Source organism: Laccaria bicolor, genomic scaffold (assembly GCF_000143565.1).
Source record: "Laccaria bicolor S238N-H82 LACBIscaffold_9 genomic scaffold, whole genome shotgun sequence".
In the NCBI taxonomy this organism is placed as follows: domain Eukaryota; kingdom Fungi; phylum Basidiomycota; class Agaricomycetes; order Agaricales; family Hydnangiaceae; genus Laccaria; species Laccaria bicolor.
Genome location: NW_001889880.1, coordinates 1,182,823 through 1,202,695, shown reverse-complemented (window position 1 = coordinate 1,202,695; position 19,873 = coordinate 1,182,823). Strand labels below are relative to the sequence as shown.

General features: G+C 48.7%; 9 protein-coding genes across 9 annotated transcripts; 4 read left to right on the top strand and 5 right to left on the bottom strand.

Moving 5' to 3' along the window:
- Nucleotides 1-630: 630 nt before the first annotated feature.
- Nucleotides 631-1,134, bottom strand: LACBIDRAFT_319095 (uncharacterized protein; the record flags this gene model as incomplete). Its single annotated transcript, XM_001879783.1, has 4 exons — nucleotides 631-749; nucleotides 809-844; nucleotides 894-943; nucleotides 995-1,134. 4 exons carry the CDS (start codon nucleotides 1,132-1,134, stop codon nucleotides 631-633), a joined length of 345 nt encoding a protein of 114 aa, XP_001879818.1.
- A 513-nt stretch (nucleotides 1,135-1,647) lies between these two features.
- Nucleotides 1,648-3,939, top strand: LCF (long-chain-fatty-acid-CoA-ligase; the record flags this gene model as incomplete). Its single annotated transcript, XM_001880024.1, has 5 exons — nucleotides 1,648-2,072; nucleotides 2,126-3,340; nucleotides 3,394-3,427; nucleotides 3,483-3,860; nucleotides 3,919-3,939. 5 exons carry the CDS (start codon nucleotides 1,648-1,650, stop codon nucleotides 3,937-3,939), a joined length of 2,073 nt encoding a protein of 690 aa, XP_001880059.1.
- A 406-nt stretch (nucleotides 3,940-4,345) lies between these two features.
- Nucleotides 4,346-7,025, top strand: LACBIDRAFT_319093 (oxidase, peroxisomal; the record flags this gene model as incomplete). Its single annotated transcript, XM_001880023.1, has 13 exons — nucleotides 4,346-4,445; nucleotides 4,497-4,575; nucleotides 4,629-4,783; nucleotides 4,837-5,160; nucleotides 5,216-5,257; nucleotides 5,313-5,490; nucleotides 5,545-5,579; nucleotides 5,641-5,798; nucleotides 5,849-6,060; nucleotides 6,112-6,517; nucleotides 6,575-6,762; nucleotides 6,820-6,916; nucleotides 6,969-7,025. The coding sequence occupies 13 exons, from the start codon at nucleotides 4,346-4,348 to the stop codon at nucleotides 7,023-7,025; spliced, it is 2,031 nt and encodes a 676-aa protein (XP_001880058.1).
- A 13-nt stretch (nucleotides 7,026-7,038) lies between these two features.
- Nucleotides 7,039-8,370, bottom strand: LACBIDRAFT_293947 (uncharacterized protein). Its single transcript, XM_001879782.1, has 5 exons — nucleotides 8,221-8,370; nucleotides 8,090-8,174; nucleotides 7,932-8,041; nucleotides 7,678-7,878; nucleotides 7,039-7,618 (listed from the first exon to the last, which is right to left on the bottom strand). The coding sequence occupies exons 1-5, from the start codon at nucleotides 8,251-8,253 to the stop codon at nucleotides 7,220-7,222; spliced, it is 828 nt and encodes a 275-aa protein (XP_001879817.1). The 5' UTR covers nucleotides 8,254-8,370; the 3' UTR covers nucleotides 7,039-7,219.
- A 134-nt stretch (nucleotides 8,371-8,504) lies between these two features.
- Nucleotides 8,505-10,684, bottom strand: LACBIDRAFT_248936 (uncharacterized protein; the record flags this gene model as incomplete). Its single annotated transcript, XM_001879781.1, has 11 exons — nucleotides 8,505-8,707; nucleotides 8,761-8,799; nucleotides 8,842-8,890; nucleotides 8,952-8,970; nucleotides 9,020-9,164; nucleotides 9,218-9,360; nucleotides 9,396-9,527; nucleotides 9,586-9,717; nucleotides 9,770-9,992; nucleotides 10,166-10,252; nucleotides 10,309-10,684. 11 exons carry the CDS (start codon nucleotides 10,682-10,684, stop codon nucleotides 8,505-8,507), a joined length of 1,548 nt encoding a protein of 515 aa, XP_001879816.1.
- Nucleotides 10,685-12,210: 1,526 nt separating this feature from the next.
- LACBIDRAFT_319090 (uncharacterized protein) lies at nucleotides 12,211-15,686 on the bottom strand (the record flags this gene model as incomplete). The annotated part of the gene is made up of 5 exons (XM_001879780.1): nucleotides 12,211-14,050; nucleotides 14,099-14,316; nucleotides 14,385-14,623; nucleotides 14,675-15,246; nucleotides 15,298-15,686. 5 exons carry the CDS (start codon nucleotides 15,684-15,686, stop codon nucleotides 12,211-12,213), a joined length of 3,258 nt encoding a protein of 1,085 aa, XP_001879815.1.
- A 51-nt stretch (nucleotides 15,687-15,737) lies between these two features.
- LACBIDRAFT_319089 (uncharacterized protein) lies at nucleotides 15,738-17,249 on the bottom strand (the record flags this gene model as incomplete). The annotated part of the gene is made up of 3 exons (XM_001879779.1): nucleotides 15,738-16,295; nucleotides 16,359-16,970; nucleotides 17,019-17,249. 3 exons carry the CDS (start codon nucleotides 17,247-17,249, stop codon nucleotides 15,738-15,740), a joined length of 1,401 nt encoding a protein of 466 aa, XP_001879814.1.
- Nucleotides 17,250-17,290: 41 nt separating this feature from the next.
- Nucleotides 17,291-17,521, top strand: LACBIDRAFT_319088 (uncharacterized protein; the record flags this gene model as incomplete). The annotated part of the gene is made up of 1 exon (XM_001880022.1): nucleotides 17,291-17,521. The coding sequence occupies one exon, from the start codon at nucleotides 17,291-17,293 to the stop codon at nucleotides 17,519-17,521; it is 231 nt and encodes a 76-aa protein (XP_001880057.1).
- A 495-nt stretch (nucleotides 17,522-18,016) lies between these two features.
- Nucleotides 18,017-19,090, top strand: LACBIDRAFT_293945 (uncharacterized protein; the record flags this gene model as incomplete). The annotated part of the gene is made up of 4 exons (XM_001880021.1): nucleotides 18,017-18,211; nucleotides 18,269-18,622; nucleotides 18,678-18,848; nucleotides 18,909-19,090. 4 exons carry the CDS (start codon nucleotides 18,017-18,019, stop codon nucleotides 18,984-18,986), a joined length of 798 nt encoding a protein of 265 aa, XP_001880056.1. The 3' UTR covers nucleotides 18,987-19,090.
- Nucleotides 19,091-19,873: the final 783 nt, after the last annotated feature.

The following is a 19,873-nucleotide window of genomic DNA, read 5'->3' as shown; positions in this document are numbered from 1 at the left end:
GATACATAATATTTTTCTTTACACTGGAGAAAACCGTATGAAATTGAAAGGAAAGGACGCGTGTCTAATATAACTGAATGGAATTCTTATTTCTGCAACTCAACTTTCAAGCACAAGCGAAGCAGAATGCAAAGCCAAAAGACAGGTCAGGGCATCAAAAAGCGGTGGTGGGTGGTGATCGGCGCCCTGCCAATTGGGACCTGACGATCCTGACCTGCCTAGAATTGAGTTAAAAACAAACGCCAAGGGCCACAACATCTGGAAACAGAACATTGTCTACGTAGACCTATGTTGACGTATAGTGATCGGTAGGCCCGTTGATAGCCTCCTCCTATGTAAAGCACTGTAATTTCGCCTTTTTACGGTAGTTCCGGTAGACAGTTCCTAGCCGGTCTACCAGGCTCTACGCGGCCTACCGATCAACCAAATCTCAACAGCGATTCACATCTGATCTATCACATGATCAAGGAGCTTTCCAGTGTCAGGCCAAAAATGCCGAAAAATATCCGAAATGTATGCAGAAAAATATATTGCAGCAGTGCTACTGTACATGCCAACGTAAATGTAGACTACAAGCATATAAACATCCAAAGTGTGTCGGCCACTGCACACTGGAAGGAGCAGGGGATGTCATTGATGTGCAGTCAAAAAGATGGCACCCCGGCACCATGTGATCGTTGACATTCCCCAGCATCGCGCAAATAGTTGTGATGCCCTACTGAAACTTGAACCAAACCGTGATAGCGACGCTGTTGAGTGTAAACACGTTAGCACACAATCAACAAACAGAAGAAATGGTGAAGCTTACTGCCGTGGTTTTGTTGGTCCATAGAAACTACTGTACCTAATGTGCCGTTAGTAAGGTTTATGCAACAAGGTGTTGGTTGGCTCACCAGAGGGAATGTGGGAGCAAACGACTAAGGACCTGCTTGCTGTCCATAGGCTGTCCACGTTAGCATTATACAGGTGGTGTTGCATGCATAGTGGAGCTTACCAGTGGGAATGTGCATGGTGATCGGGGGCAAGGCCTATCAACGGCTGACCTTTGAGTGTTTGTGAAGGAGAGAAGAAGAAGGTAAAAGGACTTGGAGAACGCTTCGATTGTAAAATGCGCGGAGAAGCGCGGTCAGCCATCAGTGTCCCACGGCCTGTTTTTGTCACTGGATAACCCCATTCGCATCATTCAAGGTACAGATCATCCGCCAAGCCTGATATTCTATGGCGAGTATGAATCTACAGGTAGCTACAGGTCTACCCAAGACTACTACACCTAGGTAGCTCTAGATAAATTCAAGAACTTATGTACAACTACATAATTACAATGAAATTACCCGGCCAAAACGCTGTTTTGAAGTATCACATTCAACTTGGCAAAACTAAACCACATATGGCCAGTCGAAGAAAAATATTGTACAGATCTTTTTGAAAAAAGCTCTATCAACTCATGCAATTAAACGTTGAACGTTGACCTCCAAGTCGGCGGAGAGCGTAAAGTATGCAGATTCGTAGTAGGCTAAGGGCTTTTAAGTAAGGCTTATGGTTGGGGTATTTCTTCGACATCACGTGCCCGCTGCCGAGTAGGTTAGGCAAGTCAAGTTCCACTCGAGACCTTGCTTTTCCCGTCCACCTCCATCACCCCACATCACCATGAAGGTACATACAAATAAGCCTGGGTACTATGGCGAGGGCTCTGTCGAAGTTGAAGCACCAGCAGGTCCAGGGGAAGGGCCAATACGTCGGTGTACGCTTTCGAAGGACGGCCTCGTCACCCAACCGTTCGAGGGCATAGACACGGTGTACGACATCGTCGAATACGCAGCCCGCACCCATGGTTCACGGAAGGCATTGGGATGGCGTGACGTTGTCAACGTTATTGAGGAAGAAAAGGAGGTCACGAAGGTCATCGACGGTCAGGAGGTCAAGGAGAAGAAGAAATGGAAATTCTTCGAGTTGAGCGACTACAAGTATCTCAGTTTCATTGAGGTCAAAGAAGCCGTTTCAGAAATTGCTCGGGCTCTCATTCACCTCGGAGTGACTTCGGACGACGTGATCAACGTCTATTCTCAGACCAGGTGCGCTTAGCCTACCTAAGGAGACCTTACAATAACTACAACCATTTTCGCAGCGTGAATTGGCAACTCATGTCCCATGCATGTGCGTCGATCTCAACGACCATCGCCACCGCGTACGACACCCTTGGGGAGGAGGGTCTCACACATTCACTCAACGAGCCTAACTGTGCTGGGCTCTTCACGAATGCGGAGCTACTTCCCACGTTGCTCAAGGTTCTTGCCAACACCCCCACAGTGAAATACGTCATCTTTGATGGCGAACCTGGAAAAGATATTGTTGACAAGCTTCAAGCGGTCCGAGAGACTATCCAGGTCTTCAGCCTCGATAAGCTCCGCGAAACTGGAAGGGCTTTGCCCAAAGATTCCCTAGCAGCGCGTCGTCCCAAGCCCGACTCGACTGCACTGATCATGTACACTAGCGGCAGTACTGGAGCACCCAAAGGTGTTTGCATCACGCACAGCAATCTCATTGCTTCTGTTGGCGCAGTGTACGTGCTTCTTGGCCACCATCTAACATATGAAGATAGCTATCTCGCGTATCTTCCTCTTGCACACGTCCTTGAATTCATTGTCGAGATGTGTATGCTCTTTGTGGGCATGCCGTCCGGCTTTGGCCGCGTCAAGACCCTCACAGACGCCTCTGTCCGAAAATGCAAAGGGGATATTGGAGCCTTCCGTCCCTCGATCATGGTCGGCGTCCCAGCGGTTTGGGAAACCATCAGGAAGGGCATCCTCACTAAGGTCAACTCAAGTGGCACGATCAAGAAGGGCATGTTCAACGGTGCTATGGCTGCAAAGAAGAACAACGTCCCGATTCTTGCTGCTCTCGCAGATAGTGTTGTACTGTCGGGCGTTAGGGCCGCCACTGGCGGCAGGCTCAGAATTGCGCTCAGCGGAGGTGCCGCTATTAGTCGTGAAACTCAAGAATTCTTGACTACAGCACTTGTCATCGTTCTTCAAGGTTACGGCATGACGGAGTCGTGTGGGATGTGTGCTATCCTTCCTCCTGAGCTGATGCGGTACGGCTCCGTCGGTCTCCCCGTGCCTTGCATTGAAGTCAAATTCCTTGACGTCCCCGATGCTGGATACCTTTCAACCAACAATCCCCCCCAGGGTGAAGTGTGCATTCGTGGACCCTCTGTCGTCAAAGGTTATTTTAAGCGCCCTGATTTGAACAGCGACGAAACGATCTTTACAAAAGATGGATGGCTGAGAACAGGCGATGTTGGACAGTGGAATCCGGATGGCACACTCTCTCTCATTGATAGGTATGCTTTACCTGATTTTTTTCTCGTCCCATTATTCACCTTTCCATGACTAGGTTAAAGAACCTTATAAAGCTGGCCAGTGGAGAGGTTCGTTGGCCGCCTACTCGACATGTTTCCTACGCTGACCTTCCTTTCTGTGCAGTACATCGCCCTGGAGCGTCTCGAGTCCATCTACAAAGCATGCAATCTTGTTGGCAACATCTGCGTCCACGCTACACAGGAAGCCAAGCAGCCTATGGCCGTCATTATTCCCCATGAAGCTCACCTCCGTCAGTTCCTCGACGGCAAAGGAATTAGCTCTTCCCAACAGCTTGATGCCCTCTGTCATGACCCCAAGGTCAAAGAAATTGTACTAAAGGAGTGCAATGCCGTCGGGAAGAAAAACGGGTTCAAGCCCACGGAGCTATTGCAGGCTGTGATTCTGACTGCTGAAGAGTGGACTCCAGAGAATGGCCTCGTGACGGCTGCGCAGAAGATTCAGAGAGCCAAGATTGCGAAGTTATTCAGAGACGACATTGAGGTGGGTTTCTTTACTGATGCCGTTTCTTGTGGTTGACTTAACGTGCTTGGATTTACAGCAGGTCTACAAGAATCAGTGATGAGCTTGCATTACTTGTGTTTACCTATTTCTCGCACGGATTCTTCATTCGTTATCGCCTTGATTTTTTTTCCCCCGTCTTTGTGAATCACCATCGTTCCTTGATTCAATACCTAAGGCTCATACGCCTCTTGATTCCTATTGATGCTGTGTAAATGTACGTATGTTCACGTAGTACTAGTCCACGGCTAGTTTGCCCGATCCTTCTAGTTTTCTTATCTTGCTGCCTCATATAAATCATTACGCGTTTTTTTCTAAAATTCAGAATAATGGAACAGGCAAGTCACATGGGCCAATGTCGATCCCCGACCCCGGAGTTCATGTTACCCCTGAACTGGACAGTTTGGACTTAACTGGATATCTCTTCAATTCGCCTCCCGTTTCGCTTTGGATATACGACCACCACAATGTCCGCTCACGACGTTAATGAACAAACCGGAGTGGACATGCTGAAAGCAAGGCGCAGTACCACACTCGCGCTCGATACCATTCGTAGCTTCCTTCACAGTATGTCGACAGGGTCTTTGAGGAGTTATTGGCTGACATTCACCAAATTAGACGGCGAAGATCAATGGGAAACAAGGCGTAAGGTAACACAAATTCTGGAACGTGACGCGGTATTCGACAAGGCCAGAAGGTGATTTACTCGCTCGCTGCCACTTGATCTCATCTCAATAACTTTACCAATAGAGAATTCATGTCAAGAACAGAAAGGTATACCCGAGGCATGGCCCTAACAAACCGTGTGTACGAGCTGCAAGAGCTTCACAGTTGGACCCAACATGAGACGAGCATAGCAATTGCGACACTGGATGAGCAACTTCCTATCAGTCTGCATAACGTTGGTTTGTCGGTTTCGTTGCCCATAATCTACGTCAAACTTCTGAGAGAACTTCAGCCTTCCAACCCGTCTTTATGCTTCAAGCATCCCCTCCTCTCTTGGCGAAATATTCTGATCTTATTGCCACGAAAGGTATTTTGGGATGCTATTTGCAGACTGAACTCGGGCATGGTACCAATGTATCGCGTTTGGAAACAACAGCTACATTCATTCCGGAGACGCAAGAGTTCGAAATCCACTCTCCAACCACCACAAGCAGCAAGTGGTGGATCGGAGGCTTGGGGAAAACGGCCACACATGGTGTTGTACAAGCAAAGTTGATATTACCTGGTGGGAAAGACTTTGGGCCACATCTTTTTTTTGTCCAGCTAAGATCAATGCGTGAGTTTTTTCTTCTCGGCGATTCCTGGCATATCTACTCCCTGATTTTACGAAGATGACCACAAGGTACTTCCTGGGATTAAAATTGGCGACATTGGTAATGTTTTTTTATCGCCTCCTTGAATATATACCCAGCTAATTTTATGTTCTAGGTCCGAAGGCGCTTGGTGGTTTCTCCCCAACAGACAACGGCTTTGCGGTTTTCGATCATGTTCGAATACCCAAAGAACATATGCTCTCAAAATTTGCTCAAGTGACCAGAGATGGTGAATATGTAAAGCCTCCTCATGCAAAACTTAGCTATGGTGGAATGCTCTACATTCGTGCCAAGTAAGGTCTTCACTGCTTCTCATTTCTACGTCGCACACTGACACAGATCCATAGTATGGTGACAAGTGGCGGCTGGTTAATGGCAAAGGGTAAATTCTAGTCAATGCCCACGATTATAGATCTCCCTTATGTTTAACTAGCTTTGCTCAGCTGCGACGGTGGCAATCCGTTATGCGACCGTTCGTCGTCAAGGCGAAATAGGACCGGACGGACTTGAACGTCAGATCATAACATATCCCTCAGTGTACTACCGTATCCTCCCAATTCTCTCTCATGCTTATGTGTTTATCCGACTTGGAAAGACCTTAGTACGTCCCCTGTGCCACTGAATGACAATGTTTTATATCTCTACCCCCAGACTAAGGCCTTCGATACCCTTGCAGGCAACCTATCCAGGGGGGACACTTCATTACTGGCAGAGATGCATGCGATTACGAGTGGGCTGAAAGTTGTGGTATCAAGCACTGGAGTTCAAGACCTCGAAATAGCACGCCGTTCTATGGGCGGACATGGGTATAGCGCGTTTGCTGGCTTGGGCAGGCTCTATGCCGATTACCTTCCAAGCGTAACGTCAGCACCCTGCCCAACTATCATTCCTGTTATATGCTGAGCCCCTCACAGTTACGAAGGGGACAACTTCGTGCTAGACCAACAAGTTGTGCGCGCCGCACTGAAATCTTATAGATCATTGTTCTCCGAAAGCAAAGAGTCTACCACGCAATCTCTTCTGCCATCATCGCGCTACCTTCGTCTCTTGATTCCCCCCACTAGGTCACTTCCATCATTTACTGAAGATGATTTCAGGTCTCCCACCACGTCTATCCTGCTCCTTGAGTGGCGCGCAGCACTAATCGTGGAAAAGAATGCACGTACCGTAGATGATCCTGACGCTAGCATCAACCAACGCGTCGCCAAGGCCGTCACAGAAGCTTTCATTGCTGCGCAAATTGGGGAAATTATCAATACTCTTGGGTCTACGGGGATGACAGAGAGTGAACAGATCATTGTAGGAAAAGTGTATCTTCTCGTAAGTTTCGTCTCCGCTATCCCTTACCATTTTTTTTTCAAAGCTGACCGTATGTAGTACCTTGTCACAACAGTCGAGGCTGGGCTTGTAGATCTTCTTTCCTTTAACATCCTCAACAGCAGCGGTGGCTCTCGAGACCCAACGCGCTCGGTGCGGATGACTATTAAGAAACTTTGCACAGAGCTGCTACCGGAAGCTATTGGTCTAAGTGACGCCTTCGGTTTTACTGACTGGGAGCTTGACAGGTGCCATTTTACGTTACCTTCTTCCGTGTTCTCTTGATTTTACACATATTTGGATAGCGCACTCGGCGTTTATGATGGGAAGGTGTATGAAGCGCTCTGGAAATGTGTTCAATCCGAGCCTTTGAATCAGACAGAGGTACCGACTGCTTATGAGGTATATTCTCGTTGGTTTCGTATCATGGGAATTGAATAATTGTGTTATGCAGGAATCCATCAAGCCTATGCTGTTACGTGGTCAACGACAGGCTCGACCGAAGCTATAATGCCGGTTATGTTGCATCTTTTGGTCATTTATTGTCGTGGAAGATGGGTATAGAGATTGATCTACAAAGTGAGCGTTACATACAATCTTGGTACAATTAGTCGAGAATAAGAGGCGGGACTATGGCTAAAGGTATTAAGCACAACAGATAGCAAAGCGTAAGAGAGGAAATTGAGGTCAGAAAGTCATGTTAAGTTATGCGGACAATTTTGGGAGCACTTTCACCATCTGGTCAATGTTGATGAATTGTACCCAAGACTCTAGTTGTTTGGGAGTATCATGCCAAATAAAGGTGGACTCTGGACTTCCTCGGAAGAATGCGCAGACGCACTCGTACTGTTCTTGTACCAGCTTTGTTCCTCTCGCAACTCCGAGGTTTGCGGTGAAGACTCGGAACTCCCAGCCTCCGAGAATATGACCGTCGCCGAAAGCTCGCTTATTCCCAACATCGAATTCTAGACGAGAATAGTCAAACCCTACAGGCTGACCAATAGCTTTGATGTAGGCGTCCTTCATGGCCAGAGTGATACAAAGGCGGCGGAGTTTTGTCGCATCCTCTTGCCCCGAAATATGGGACAATTCTAGGGTCGTCAGCTTTTGAGATAAACAAATAAATAAACTGGATGGCGGGAAGGGTAAAAACATGGACGAACTTTGTGCTGAAGTGACTGAACATAAGCGTCAACTGAAGCACCTTTCGGATGGACTGCATATTGCTTGATGCCGAGACCTATGTTGACGACTCTCCGCTTGGTGCCTTGGGTCATCGCCATTCCACAAAGCGAGTTGTCGACGGTGAGGTGGTATCCGATCATGGAATGTATAAATTTTTCCGGAGACATGTCATCGGGCGTCTTCCATGCCGGATTAGCGGAGAGCGCCACGTAAGATGAACCGGATTTCGAACCTGTTCGATCCAATGTTTCCCAGCACTAGAAACCTTGTCGGTCCACTTGGCGCGAGGTATGCGTCGATGTCGCATCATGAGGAGGGGAAGCATTCCGAGCATGAGTTTGCCTGCGAAGAATGAGGTTAAGCATGGCTGATGGATGATGAATACCATACGAAAGCTATCTGGATTGTTAGGATCGTAGGATATTGTTAAGTGGGGAAGGCACTCGATGACGACTTGGTGACACGCATCATATTCCTAGTGTTGCATTAGAGTAGAAAGTAGAGTTGTTGAGAATGCTTGCCTGTTTTGTGTATTCCCTATTCAAAGCAAGCATCCAGACTAGAATTGGGCAATCTGTCAGGGTTGTTGATTGCTGGGGCTGGGCAGAGGCAGATAAATTGAATGAATCCCGTTGAGCATTGGATGACTGCTGATTACTTGAATCGCGTTGGTTATTGGAATCCATTGCGGACATTCATGGTTCGAATCTGACACTATTTATAACAGACTTTAAAAACAACACCACACGTGATCATATCAACAGCAACCTTGTACTACTACTACAATATATTGTACAGCTAGAACTCAGGTAGTAAACTTGAATATGACACTATCATTTCCCTTCTCTTCCTTCCTGTCTTTCTCCTCCCTTCGCTCAGCCTCCGTCATAACTTCTAATTTTCTAGCCCTAACAGCGTTGCGATACCTGTACATGTACTTTTGCACAATCCATAAAACAACTGCTGTCCCAGCGAACATGATGTTGGTTAGGTTCCCTCGCTTGAAATCTTTTCGCAAGAGTATGAGTGGCAGCTAAAGAAAGACTTGAAATTGATCGCACCAGGAGCATCATCTGCGCGGTAAATCTGGGCGTCAAACGCTCAATAACCGCCCAAAATTGGAAGACTTATGTGAGCCTTACCTGCGATCCCCATACTCCGTATATATTTGCTATACATACATGTAAGGGTCTCGGCCAAACGAAGAAGCTCTAACTCGCTTACAAGCACCGATCACCAACCCCGAAGCCACCGTCCTCTTCCCGATGCTCCTAACAAAAAATAAATATCAAAACAAAGAAAAACAAAAAAGACGCCCACCCTGTGTTTTCAGACATCCAGGCAACATTGAGTGGATGAGTATACGGCCACGATGCAAGGAATGTTGCAGCAAAATATTTGATGCCTCTTCCAGCACCCTCTGGCAGAGCCCATAAAAAAATCCACCCCAAAAGCTGCCAACTCGCTGCATAAAACTGCTCAACTCCTGACTGAGAGTCATAGTATTGACGACCATACCTCCAAAAGCACCATGATACCCTCGTTCTCTCGTTTTATCAGAGTGATGAACAAACATGATCATAATAATGCCATGCAAGAGGTAAGGTGGTGCGGTTAGCGCGTTGGCGACGAAAACGTTGAAGTTGAAGGATTTAATGACGCTTGGTAGGTCTGAAGAAATGCATCATTGGAAAACGCTGAAAGAATTTGGCCCTTACATGTTTGGAGTGGTGTGAGAGGAGTCAAGCCAATCGATGTGATGAGAAGGTGTCCCACAATACCGACATCAGTCAGCGTATCTTTGATGTCCGACCATTGGACTCTCTTGCTGAAAATCATAGATTAATCAGATAGCGAAAAGCAAAAGGATCTCCGAAACGACGCACTCGTAAACTCGCTTCGAGATGTCATCGCGGATTACTCGCGTCACGGCAATCCTCAGCTGCCTATCAGTCAACCAAGCTTTGCGCCCGCCAAACCCAGCCCTTGTTTGTATAAGATCTCGGGGAAGATAGAACCTATGATAAACACTGTGAAAAACATCCAACAACGAAATTTGAAAGAGCATACCAAGTAAATATCGCGACCGCAACGGTGATTATCCCATCAACGATGAACATCCATTTCCACCCTTCCAAACCCCAAAGACCACGAAGCTGTAAGAGACCACTGGCCATTAGGCCGCTGAAAGCGCTCGCCACGCTTTGCACACCCCACAAATAGGCCAGACGTGTGGCCAACTCCGTTCCTTTGTAAAATCCTCCTAGATAGACCAGTGTGGCAGGGATCACACCTACTACACGTTAAACACACTGCCGGGATACCATTGCAATTTTCTTACCTCCTTCAGTGATTGCGATCCCTGAAAAGATTTAGTTGGATCAAGCGACGAACATGAAGACTGACGCACAGCACCGCACTATCAATCAAAGAGTTAAATTCAATTCAAGATCTCAAAACACCAACACCCACCAGTTATATAACCGAATTTATCCTTGATCAACGCATGTGCAAGGGTAACCAGTCCCCACGCGAACATAAGAATAGGGATCCCTGGAACGACATGAAGAATCGCCAAATACGGAAAAGCTAACAAATCGAGCACTTACAACGTGAAGGCCCAGCAATCTTGGCCACGACAGCGCCAGATAAACAAAACACAGAGAACAAGACAGAGTATATCGCTGTAGCGGTGTTTACGGTATCGATGGTAAAACCTAAATCTTGAGGTAGGTTATCTGAGATGGCGTTTGAGTTGTTGGTACGATCCATGTTAAGGACGAATGTCGTCAAAAGTATGCATGGTAAAAGGCGCCTATCCAGGATCCTAATCACTTGGCTCTCCTCGCCAGGGGTGTACTGTATTTCGTCGTCATAAAAATCTTCCTCGGGCTGGGTGGATATTATCTTCGACGTATGCAGGTCTAGAAGAAAAGTAGTTTCGGTAGCCTGAGAAGTGCTTTTCTCGAGCCCCAGCCGATCCATTTGTGCGAACGTGTGGGCTGTTCTGTTCCATGTTCAGAGTTTATAAGCCATCCCGAATTCCGTGCGAGGTTCACGATTGCGCCATGATAGGACAAGTTGCGTCAGAACCGCCACATCGGCACGCAAAGAGGTGATCCCTTGAATAAACCTATTCCGGTATGTACAGAGGGTTAGCTGGTTAAGAGGATGTGCTTGATATGGGATTAAACTATCCAGAAACCCTGGTTTCCCCTGAACAACCCAGGGTTTCCAAAGTGCTTGCGTAGAAACCTTGTTTCCACAAGAAGCGGAGCTCAGAATATTTGAAGTCCACCACATGCACATGCATAAGTTCAAGTTGGCGGCGGGGGTCATCAACCTTTCAAGTAGCAAGGGACTATGGAAGGGAGCAGTGGCATCCCTAAACCACTCCCGCTCTCCTACATCTATGTAAGTATAGCTACCCGTCCAAACCCTCATCTTGTTTGCATCTTGTAGCATCGTGTAGACCATGAACCAATATTATTTACCGTGGTAACCACTTGTCGAGTGGGCGCGTCGCATCGCGCGACGATACGTGTGCGACAAGGGATGTGCATGATGGAGTTCAACTCGTCGCGCTCTCTTCTCATCATAACCCGGGGAGCCAAGATCAATTTAAATTTGAGCACGACACGCGTCGGCATCTAGGAATTTAACTCCGACATGGGGTTCCTCAAAATAACCCATCGACTGATGGAAGGGGGATTTCTACCAAATGCAGAAGAAACCCAGGGTTCCACGCGAAAAGGGGGTTTCTGGTTAGATTGATCCCTTGATATGGCTTTGCACGTTTGATCCGCAATCGTGCCGCTATAGCCACCAATACTAATGTGCCGTAAAGCGCTTACTGGTGGAGAACTTTATACTTAGGTATGTCAAGATATGTAATGACATCAAGAATGACATCAATATTTTGACACCGCAGACAACTTTACAAAAATGATTGTCATAAGGCCATAAAATAGTTGGAACAATTAAGCATGACTCTTTCCTCGAGTAGTCTTGAGTACAGAAGTTGAAGAGGGAATGAATAGTGGCAGCCAGCGAGTTACTGGGATCTTCGAGTTTCTGAAAGCTATCGAAAGGTCGGTGATAAGCGTGCCACAACAGACACTTGACGTTGTTGCCAGATTTTGGGAGCAACACCACCAGATTGTGAGGCCTTCCGAAGCTATAAAAAGACAAGAAACGTTGGTGTGTTGCGGGTTGGAATCGCTAAGTAAATCTTTCAATGATGCATTACTATATTATTGACATTGTTAACGATGCTAACTGATGATGTTTAATGAAGAGATTGTGATGTGGGTCCATTTCGTTGCATGCAATAAGAAATGAATTTAAGACCAACTCAAAAGATGATGAGCAGTGGCAGGACGATTGGACGAGAGCAACAAAATGGAAAAGGATGATGATGTCGTTGGTTAGCACATTCTTATGAAATGTATTGAATGAATAATTCGGTTCAAAGAAAAAAAGACAATTCCTGAAGAGTGAAAGCTTCCCCCTCAATTGCCGCTCGTATGCTGAGTCGCCGTTGCCGTCGAAGAATTATGGCTAACCATATACGCAGCAGGAGAATGAGGAGGAAAGAACGTCCCAGGTGGGTGCCACTCGCTGTTACTGGGGGGCGGAGGTGTACCCCACAAGTTTCCAATGGGCACCTGCTGTTGCTGGTGTATGTGCCCGCGACCAAACCCGGGCGGAGGACCCCAGGGTGCGCCCCCACCACCTCTCAGTGGTATTTGCTCTCCCATGCCGAGTGCAGTTCTCGGGCTTGCAGGTCCCCATCCTTGTCCAACAGCTCCAACACCCAAGCCAAGTCCAATCCCAATCCCAATCGGTGCCGTGGACCTACGAGTAGTAGCAGGCGATACCACTTCATCATCATCGGCGGCCAATGCTGACGATCCCAAAAGCATGCCCTTTGGACTAGGGCTTCGACGAATGGGAGAACCGGAACCTGAACTAGTGGTTCCAGGCGCGTTGTTCATTAAAGAAGAACCGGAAGCTCCTTCTCCTGTGCCTGGGCGAGCGATTGGTGCAATAATAGGTCGCGTAATGGGTCCCGGTCCTGACGGTCCTCCTACGTCTCCAGAAAGGCCTCCAAGGATGGGTACGGAGCCTCTCCTTCCCTGACCAGGAGCAAGCAGCATAGAGGATCCAGGAGCGGATAGTGATGGCGGCACGCTCAATGGTAGGGGTGTTTTTGTCTTTGGCGGGGGACCGATCGGTGATGGCGCTGACTGCGGCAGTGGGGGTTGTATTGGAGGCGGTTGGTGTTGAGGGAGAACACCAAGAGGCATACCACGAGGATAAGGGTGATCGAACGGCGTTGTTGGATGCGGTCCTCCGTTAAACCCTCGCTGCTGATGTTGCATATTCTGAGCACCAAAGGGATAGGGAACTGGTGGAGCAAAACTGCCGGGGCGTGGTGACATGGCTAAAGGTGGAATCATACCGCCTAGACTCCCTTGGGCGAACATCATCCCTGGAGCACTTTGCGGTGGAGGAGGTAAGAGGGTGGTATTAATTGGAGTTGGAGCCATGGAAAGAGGTTGAGGCTGATTCTGGTGCTGCTGGTGCTGTTGCTGCTGAACGCGAGACGCATGCTGCTGCTGTTGGCGAGGTGCAGCAGCAAGATTGGTGGGAGTGCTAACAGAGGGTGTAACAACGGGGGCAGCCTTATTGACGGCCTTCTTGGATGTTGGGGGACCATTTGAGCTACTACTCGCACCGTGGCCACTGGTGTTTGGAGATCGTTGGAGAGGAGGGGCGGAACCAGACGCTGCTGCATTACCCTTCACAGGTGTTGATAGGGAAGAGATTGACGACGATGAGGAAGAAGCAGCATTCATGCGTGAAGCGCCTTTGCCGTTGGGTGACGCAGCCGCAGCCTTTTGCATCGCAGCAGCCTGCTTCTCCCTGGCCTCCTTCTGCACGCGTTCCTCCTCCTTCTGCTTAGCAGCCCGTTTTTCCCTCTCCTCCTTCTTTTGTCTTTCCACCCGCTCCCGATCCTCTTTCTCCTTTGCAATCCGCGCAATCTTCTCTTTCTCTTCGCGCTCCTTGCGCTCAGCACGATTCCGCTCCTCCTTCTCCTTCTTCTTGCGCTCGCGTTCTTGTTCACGCTCGCGTTCTTCTGCAGATCGTTTCCGTTTCTCCTCATCTTTACGGACCCTCTCCTCCTCTGCAGCTTTCCGGGACGCCTCACGCTTTACACGTTCCTCGTCTCGTTTCTTGCGATTCTCTTCCTCTTGAGCGACTTGAAGACGTTTGGCAGCAGCCTCTTCCGCGGCCTTCTCTGCAGCCTTGGCTGCGCGTTCTTCCTCCTTGGCCTGTTTTTGTTGCCTGACAAACGTGTGAGCAAGGATAATCACACGACAAGAAAACACCAACTTTTTCTTGTCTTTTTTCTTTTGATTCTGGGTTTGCTTCTTCGCCTCGCGCTCCTTGCTCAACTTGTCCTCGTCCTCGAGCTCGCGAAGCAGTTGAAGCTGACGTTCTTGAGCGACCTTTTCACGGTACGCCTGCAGAACCCGCTGCTCGAACATCCGTGCTGCAAAGATGGAGAACATCTTTTTCCCCTCCTCCATCTTTTGCTCTTCCGTCATCACCTAACCCGCGAACAGTGTCAGCACGATGGAGAAGGAGGAAAAGATGAATAGTGGAAACAAAGACAGACCTCCTCATCCTCATCCTCTTCGTCGTCTTCCTCATCGCTCACACCATCCTCGTCGTCTTCCTCATCGCTTTCATCATTTGGATCTCGATCGCTCTCCTCCTCGCTGTCATCCTCAACATCGGCTGCTGCCTCTTCCTCCCTCTGCATTCGTCGCTCAGCAAGCTGTTCCATCATCTCAAGAAACTTTTGACCGTCATTCTTGAGGAGATCATCAGCCACAGTCAATATGTTTCCAGGGCCTAGGACGACGTGAGCAACAGATCACACGATAAAGTAAAAAAAGGCGTTACCTGTGGCGGTAAGGCTGCTACCTATGTTAAACAGCCCATCGCGTCCGGCTTTGTTTGGGACAGTTCCATTGGGAGACGGAGCATTTGGTGGAGTAGGTTTCTGTTGAGTGGGAGGTACACGCCTTGCCGCAGCCACCGGTTTACGTCCGTTGGCTGCTCGCCTTTGAGGTTGCTGCTGTTCCTGCTCCTCCTCTTCTTCCTCCTCTTCCTCTTCTTCTTCCTCCTCCTCCTCCTCTTCTTCTTCATATTCTTCCTCTTCCTCGTACTCCTCCTCCTCTTGATCCTCATCTTCAAACTCACCCTCTCTGGGAGGCGGAGGCGGATGTGTGTGTGGAGGCTTTCGCCCGTTGAGGACCGGAGGTATGGCAGACTTCTTGGAACGCTGCTTTGGAGATGAGTGTACGACGGCACCGTTCTTATCGAGTTCGACACTTCCTGGAAAAGGACCTGGACCGGGAGGTGGCGGAATGGTGCCGCCGGAGGAAACATAACGCTGCTGGTAATTCGCGTACTGTTCTAGCTCTTCGTAATAAGCATCGTACAGTACCTCGAGTTCTTCTTCAATGGCATTGCTACTAAAAATTTAGTACAACGAAGTGGGGGGCAAAAAAAGTAGCAAAGGCCGAGATGGTACACACCGTTTCCTTCCACAAACGGCACAACTACAGCTATGCTTCTGCTGCTCCTTCATTTTCCTGAGGACGGTATCTTTCTCGATCTTGACGAGGTTCCTCCGCTCCTCCTCGCCAAGGCCAAGCCAAAAATCCTTGATGCGCTCACGCTCTTCTGTGGTGCTTGTACTCCAAATTTTATTTGGAGAAGGCTTTCCCTTTGAGGTCGGCGATGGGTTGGGATGTTGCTGCTGCTGCTGCTGCTGGTGTTGGTAAGGCAAAGGAGCCTTTGAGGCGGCTCTAGCAGTTCTAGGTTGTTGTTGCTGCTGCTGCTGTTGAGCAGGATAAGCCATTGGTTTTTTACCAATTGATACTGAAGACGGAGTCTGTGCTTGCGGCATGGCAAAGAAGTGAAAGAACCTGAAAACTATTTCTACAAAGGTTTCAAATAATCACAAATAAACCTCCCTTCCTGCAAATACACAATCCACAACACTCACTCCACCAACTCCAGATCCAATAATGAAAATATTATCACCAACAACCTCCTTCATTCGTGTAAAATGTCCAGGAGTAGGCGTAGGTATTCTTCCTTCATGGTGTTGCCAATAAACAGGCCTTGGCGGTCGTCGACCAAGATGTACCTCCATCTCATCCAATATCCCAGGAACAGTCCACTCACCCCTGCCGTACGGCCCACCGAGCATAACCGTCACCTTTGTATATTCCGACTTGTGGTAATAGTCTTCCACGTTTGGTTTATCCTGTTCGTGGAGGGAGCACGAGTCAAACACCACTCCCAGTATCCTACAACCGGCATAGCCTGTCGGAGGCCGGGGAATGAGATACCCAAATCCTTCAGGGTGTATTTCCGATGGCGGTGCTCGGAAGACAAGGTTGACCACGTCTACCGTCGACATAGGGTTTGCCGTCAAGTGCGGAATGAAAACCGAACTAATCGATTGAAGCGCCGCGAGCGGAAGCGCCGAAACGACATGACTTGAGCTAAGCTCTCCAGACGACGTCGACAGCTGTTCAAATTAGTCAACGTTTTGTATAGAATACCAATATACCTTGCATGTATCGCCTGTCTTCTCCAGCAGAGAAACATTCGTTTCCCGAAGAATTCTGACATTGTCGCGAGCCACCAGATAGCTTTCCAATGCGTTCGTCAGGGTTTGAATGCCATCCCGGAACGAGTAGACAGAGACATCTTTCATCACGTCCAGCATATTTCCCAACTCGTAGTCGTCTTCCACTGGTGCTTTTTTGCGAAGGAATCCACGGACAACGCTTCCCCCTCCCCTTTCCTCCGCTTCCCACAGCGAAGGAAAAGCTGCGCGCGTGCTGAGCTGCCTAGAATCGGCAGCATAAATTCCATGCACGAGCGCACTCCCAAATATTCGCGCAAAAGACTCTCCAAACCGACGAGTGAGAAACGCGTCAACGCTCTCATCTAGCACGTCCGGGGGTCTGTTTCTCCTCCCAAAAAACTCGCCAACGACGGCCTGGAGCAGGGTAGGAAACAGAGGTGATCCCAAGAGAGACACGATGGAAGAAGGGAGCGTCTGCATGCCTTCTATTTTATCGCCATACATTTTTGGAACGTACAAGAACCGGGCTTTCGCAGCCGTTGCTGACTTTGGAACAGTAATGACCTCGTCGCGTAGATTCAATAGATGAATCTACACAAGTCAGTGTTGAGTAGTCTGTTGAGCAGCTTCGTCACCTACCAGCTCAAGAACGGACTTTCCATGGGGTCGAAGAGTCCGGGGGCCTGCTTCTAGAAGGACTGAGGTGGTGGTGCCAGGCAAAACAACGCGTTCACTGCGTACCCAGCCACCCAAACGTTTCTGACGTTCAATAAGAGTTATCTGCGTAGACGGGTACCTGCGTGAAAGATGGAAAGCCGACGAGAGTCCTGTAAGGCCTCCTCCTAGAACTGCAACGTGTTGAGGAGGCATTTCTGAAGACCGGCGTGACGACGAGCAATTGACGCTCAATAATGTCCGCTACGCTCAGCTACGACCTCCTCCTCCGCATCCTCGATCACTTCCGCGATGACCACACCACCCTCTACTCATATTCCCTCGTCAACTGGGAATTCAATCGCGCAGCCTCGAAAATACTCTACTCTCGCGCTGTCCTGTCTCCGCCATTCCAACGCGTGCTCGATCTGAGAAATACTGGAATACCTGTTCAAGTCTTCCGCACCTCCTTGCAGTCAAAACCCTAACTTCAGTCTCTCTCAGCCTTCCTCGAATTTCCCTTCCGCGTCTCTACCCCGAAACGCCCCCCATGTTCTCGAGCTCGAAATTAGCGGTATGTTCTGGCAATCAGGTATGATCATGAATGACACCATCCTCGTTAGGCTTTATATCCGCACGCCCGTCGTCGAGGAACGCACTAGGATCGACACTCGTCAATGCCATCCAAACTTTCAAGAACTTGCGCACCATCAAATTTACACCGCAGACATACCACGATGATCTCCTGACAGAGAGCCTCAACGCCCTACACCAATTATCCTCCCTTCAAGAGCTCTCAGTCAACACATCATGCATGGACGAAACCAAATCCCACCTGTTATGTGAAATCTCAGGACTCAAACATTTGACGCTTTATAACCCTTCTCGTGCGGTTCTACAAGTGCTGCCAGATTGGTTGGCAAAACTCTCTCATACGCTCTCCGAACTTCACTTGAAAGTGAGCAAACCCCTCTTGCACCCGCATGCCCACTCAGGGTGACCAACAGGACAACTGCGGCTCCGTAACTCCCGGAGTTCTAAAGTCCTTTTTACCACATGTTCAGGATCGTCTTCGGTCCTTCTCCCTGGGCCTATCCTACTCCCTCACAAACCATGACGTCTTTACATTTATAGGCCAACTTCAAGAACTGGAGCACGTTCGACTGCGATATTATTGGGTACGTCTCGCACGATCACTTCATTTCCGCAGATCACTTACGCAGTAACAACGACAGCAACTCAAGCCTCCCCCACAACAACCATCCCTCACCCACCTGCGCCACTTCACTGTAGATCACTCACGCGTACAAACTCGATACGAAGTTCGGAGCTTTTGCAAATGGGTCCGAACGGCCATCGCAACGTCACCCATCGAAGCCCTCTCTCTCGTTTCGGATGAGGACGGGGAGTATCTCGGTGCAAATCTATCTTTTGGCAGCCTCATCGACCACATGACCAAGAAGCACGCCTCGACAGTCCGTTTCCTTGACTTTAGATCGGCATTCGTCGGCATAGACGCTCTGGAAATGTTATTCCGGTGTTGTACATCTCTAGAAGAGTTCTATATCTCAGCCGGTCCAACCGCACTTGTCAGCCCTGATCGATCTCTTCTTTTCCAAACTTCTTGATAAACCGTTTTGACAGATAATATTCCGAGAACATTTGCCCGGGTTACGCTATCTCCACTCTGCTTCCTTTCAACTGTGCAACGTCAAGCGGAACAAGTTTCGATTATCGCACGAAGAAGCGACCTCCATGATTCAGGGAGGTTCTCCGACGTTTAGGAGACTGGCTATTAATGGCACCAAATGGGAGGTTTGTGTTTTTTATATATACTCTGCTTCGTTCTGCAATCGGTTGACTCGATCTTCTTAGGGCAATTGGAAATCCACGGACGAGGGCGAAGTCATTTTTGTCGTTGAAGAAATCCACAAGAAAAAAACATTGGTATAATTTTCTTCCATCCTATATACCTGGATAAGCTCTACATTCAATGTGATTCCGTATTCGCGGTCTTCTCGGACAACGCTGCTTCCTGCTGCAATTTCCTTTCCTCATTCGCAAGGCGAATCCTGTGGTAATTAGCAGGCATTCGCATCTGAAAAAAACTCGCAAACGCATTTACTTGTTCCGGGTGGCGAGCACCCTCAAAGTCCTCTCTTGCTCTATATCAGACATTTCCCCCCAATTAGCGATCCGCGAGAGAGTCTGGAGTTTGTCTCCATATCAGAGAACAGTGGGTTAAGGAGCTCATTAAATCAAGAACACATACACCATCACTGTTCACCACCATTGGGCCTAGTCGATCGAGCTTGATCGTTGGGGTGCCAGGGGTGACATCAAGCTGCGTTCCATTGCTATCATCCGACTCGGAGTGCGGCTTTGAATCGAGTTGCGCCGGAAAGGTCTTTAGTGCGGGTTCGACTTCTTGCACGCTGGACATTGGTGGCCAATATGTAGCAGTACCACTGGGCCAAATGCCACAGTGATGTGACAGACTCGTCGATCATGGGTTACGGAACAGACGGAGCGGTCCGGGCCGCTGTTTTGCCTTTCCCCTTGTCCAGCACAGGAACCTCAACCTCTTACTGCCCTTTGCATATATGATTGAACGTTTGTATTTTTTCTCACTATTTGTCCTGGCCAAATATGATGACAAATGTTGCCAAATTAAGCCGACAGACGAAGGTCTCGTCCGTCTCTGGCTCTCGCCCTCTGCAAAGATCTGAGAGACGACGTGGTGAAGTGGCCTCAGGGTTATGGGTATTCTTACACAAAGCTTGATGAGTTTTTAGGCTATTGATCTGGTACATTAGCAGTAGCTTGAGTAGCTATACTTA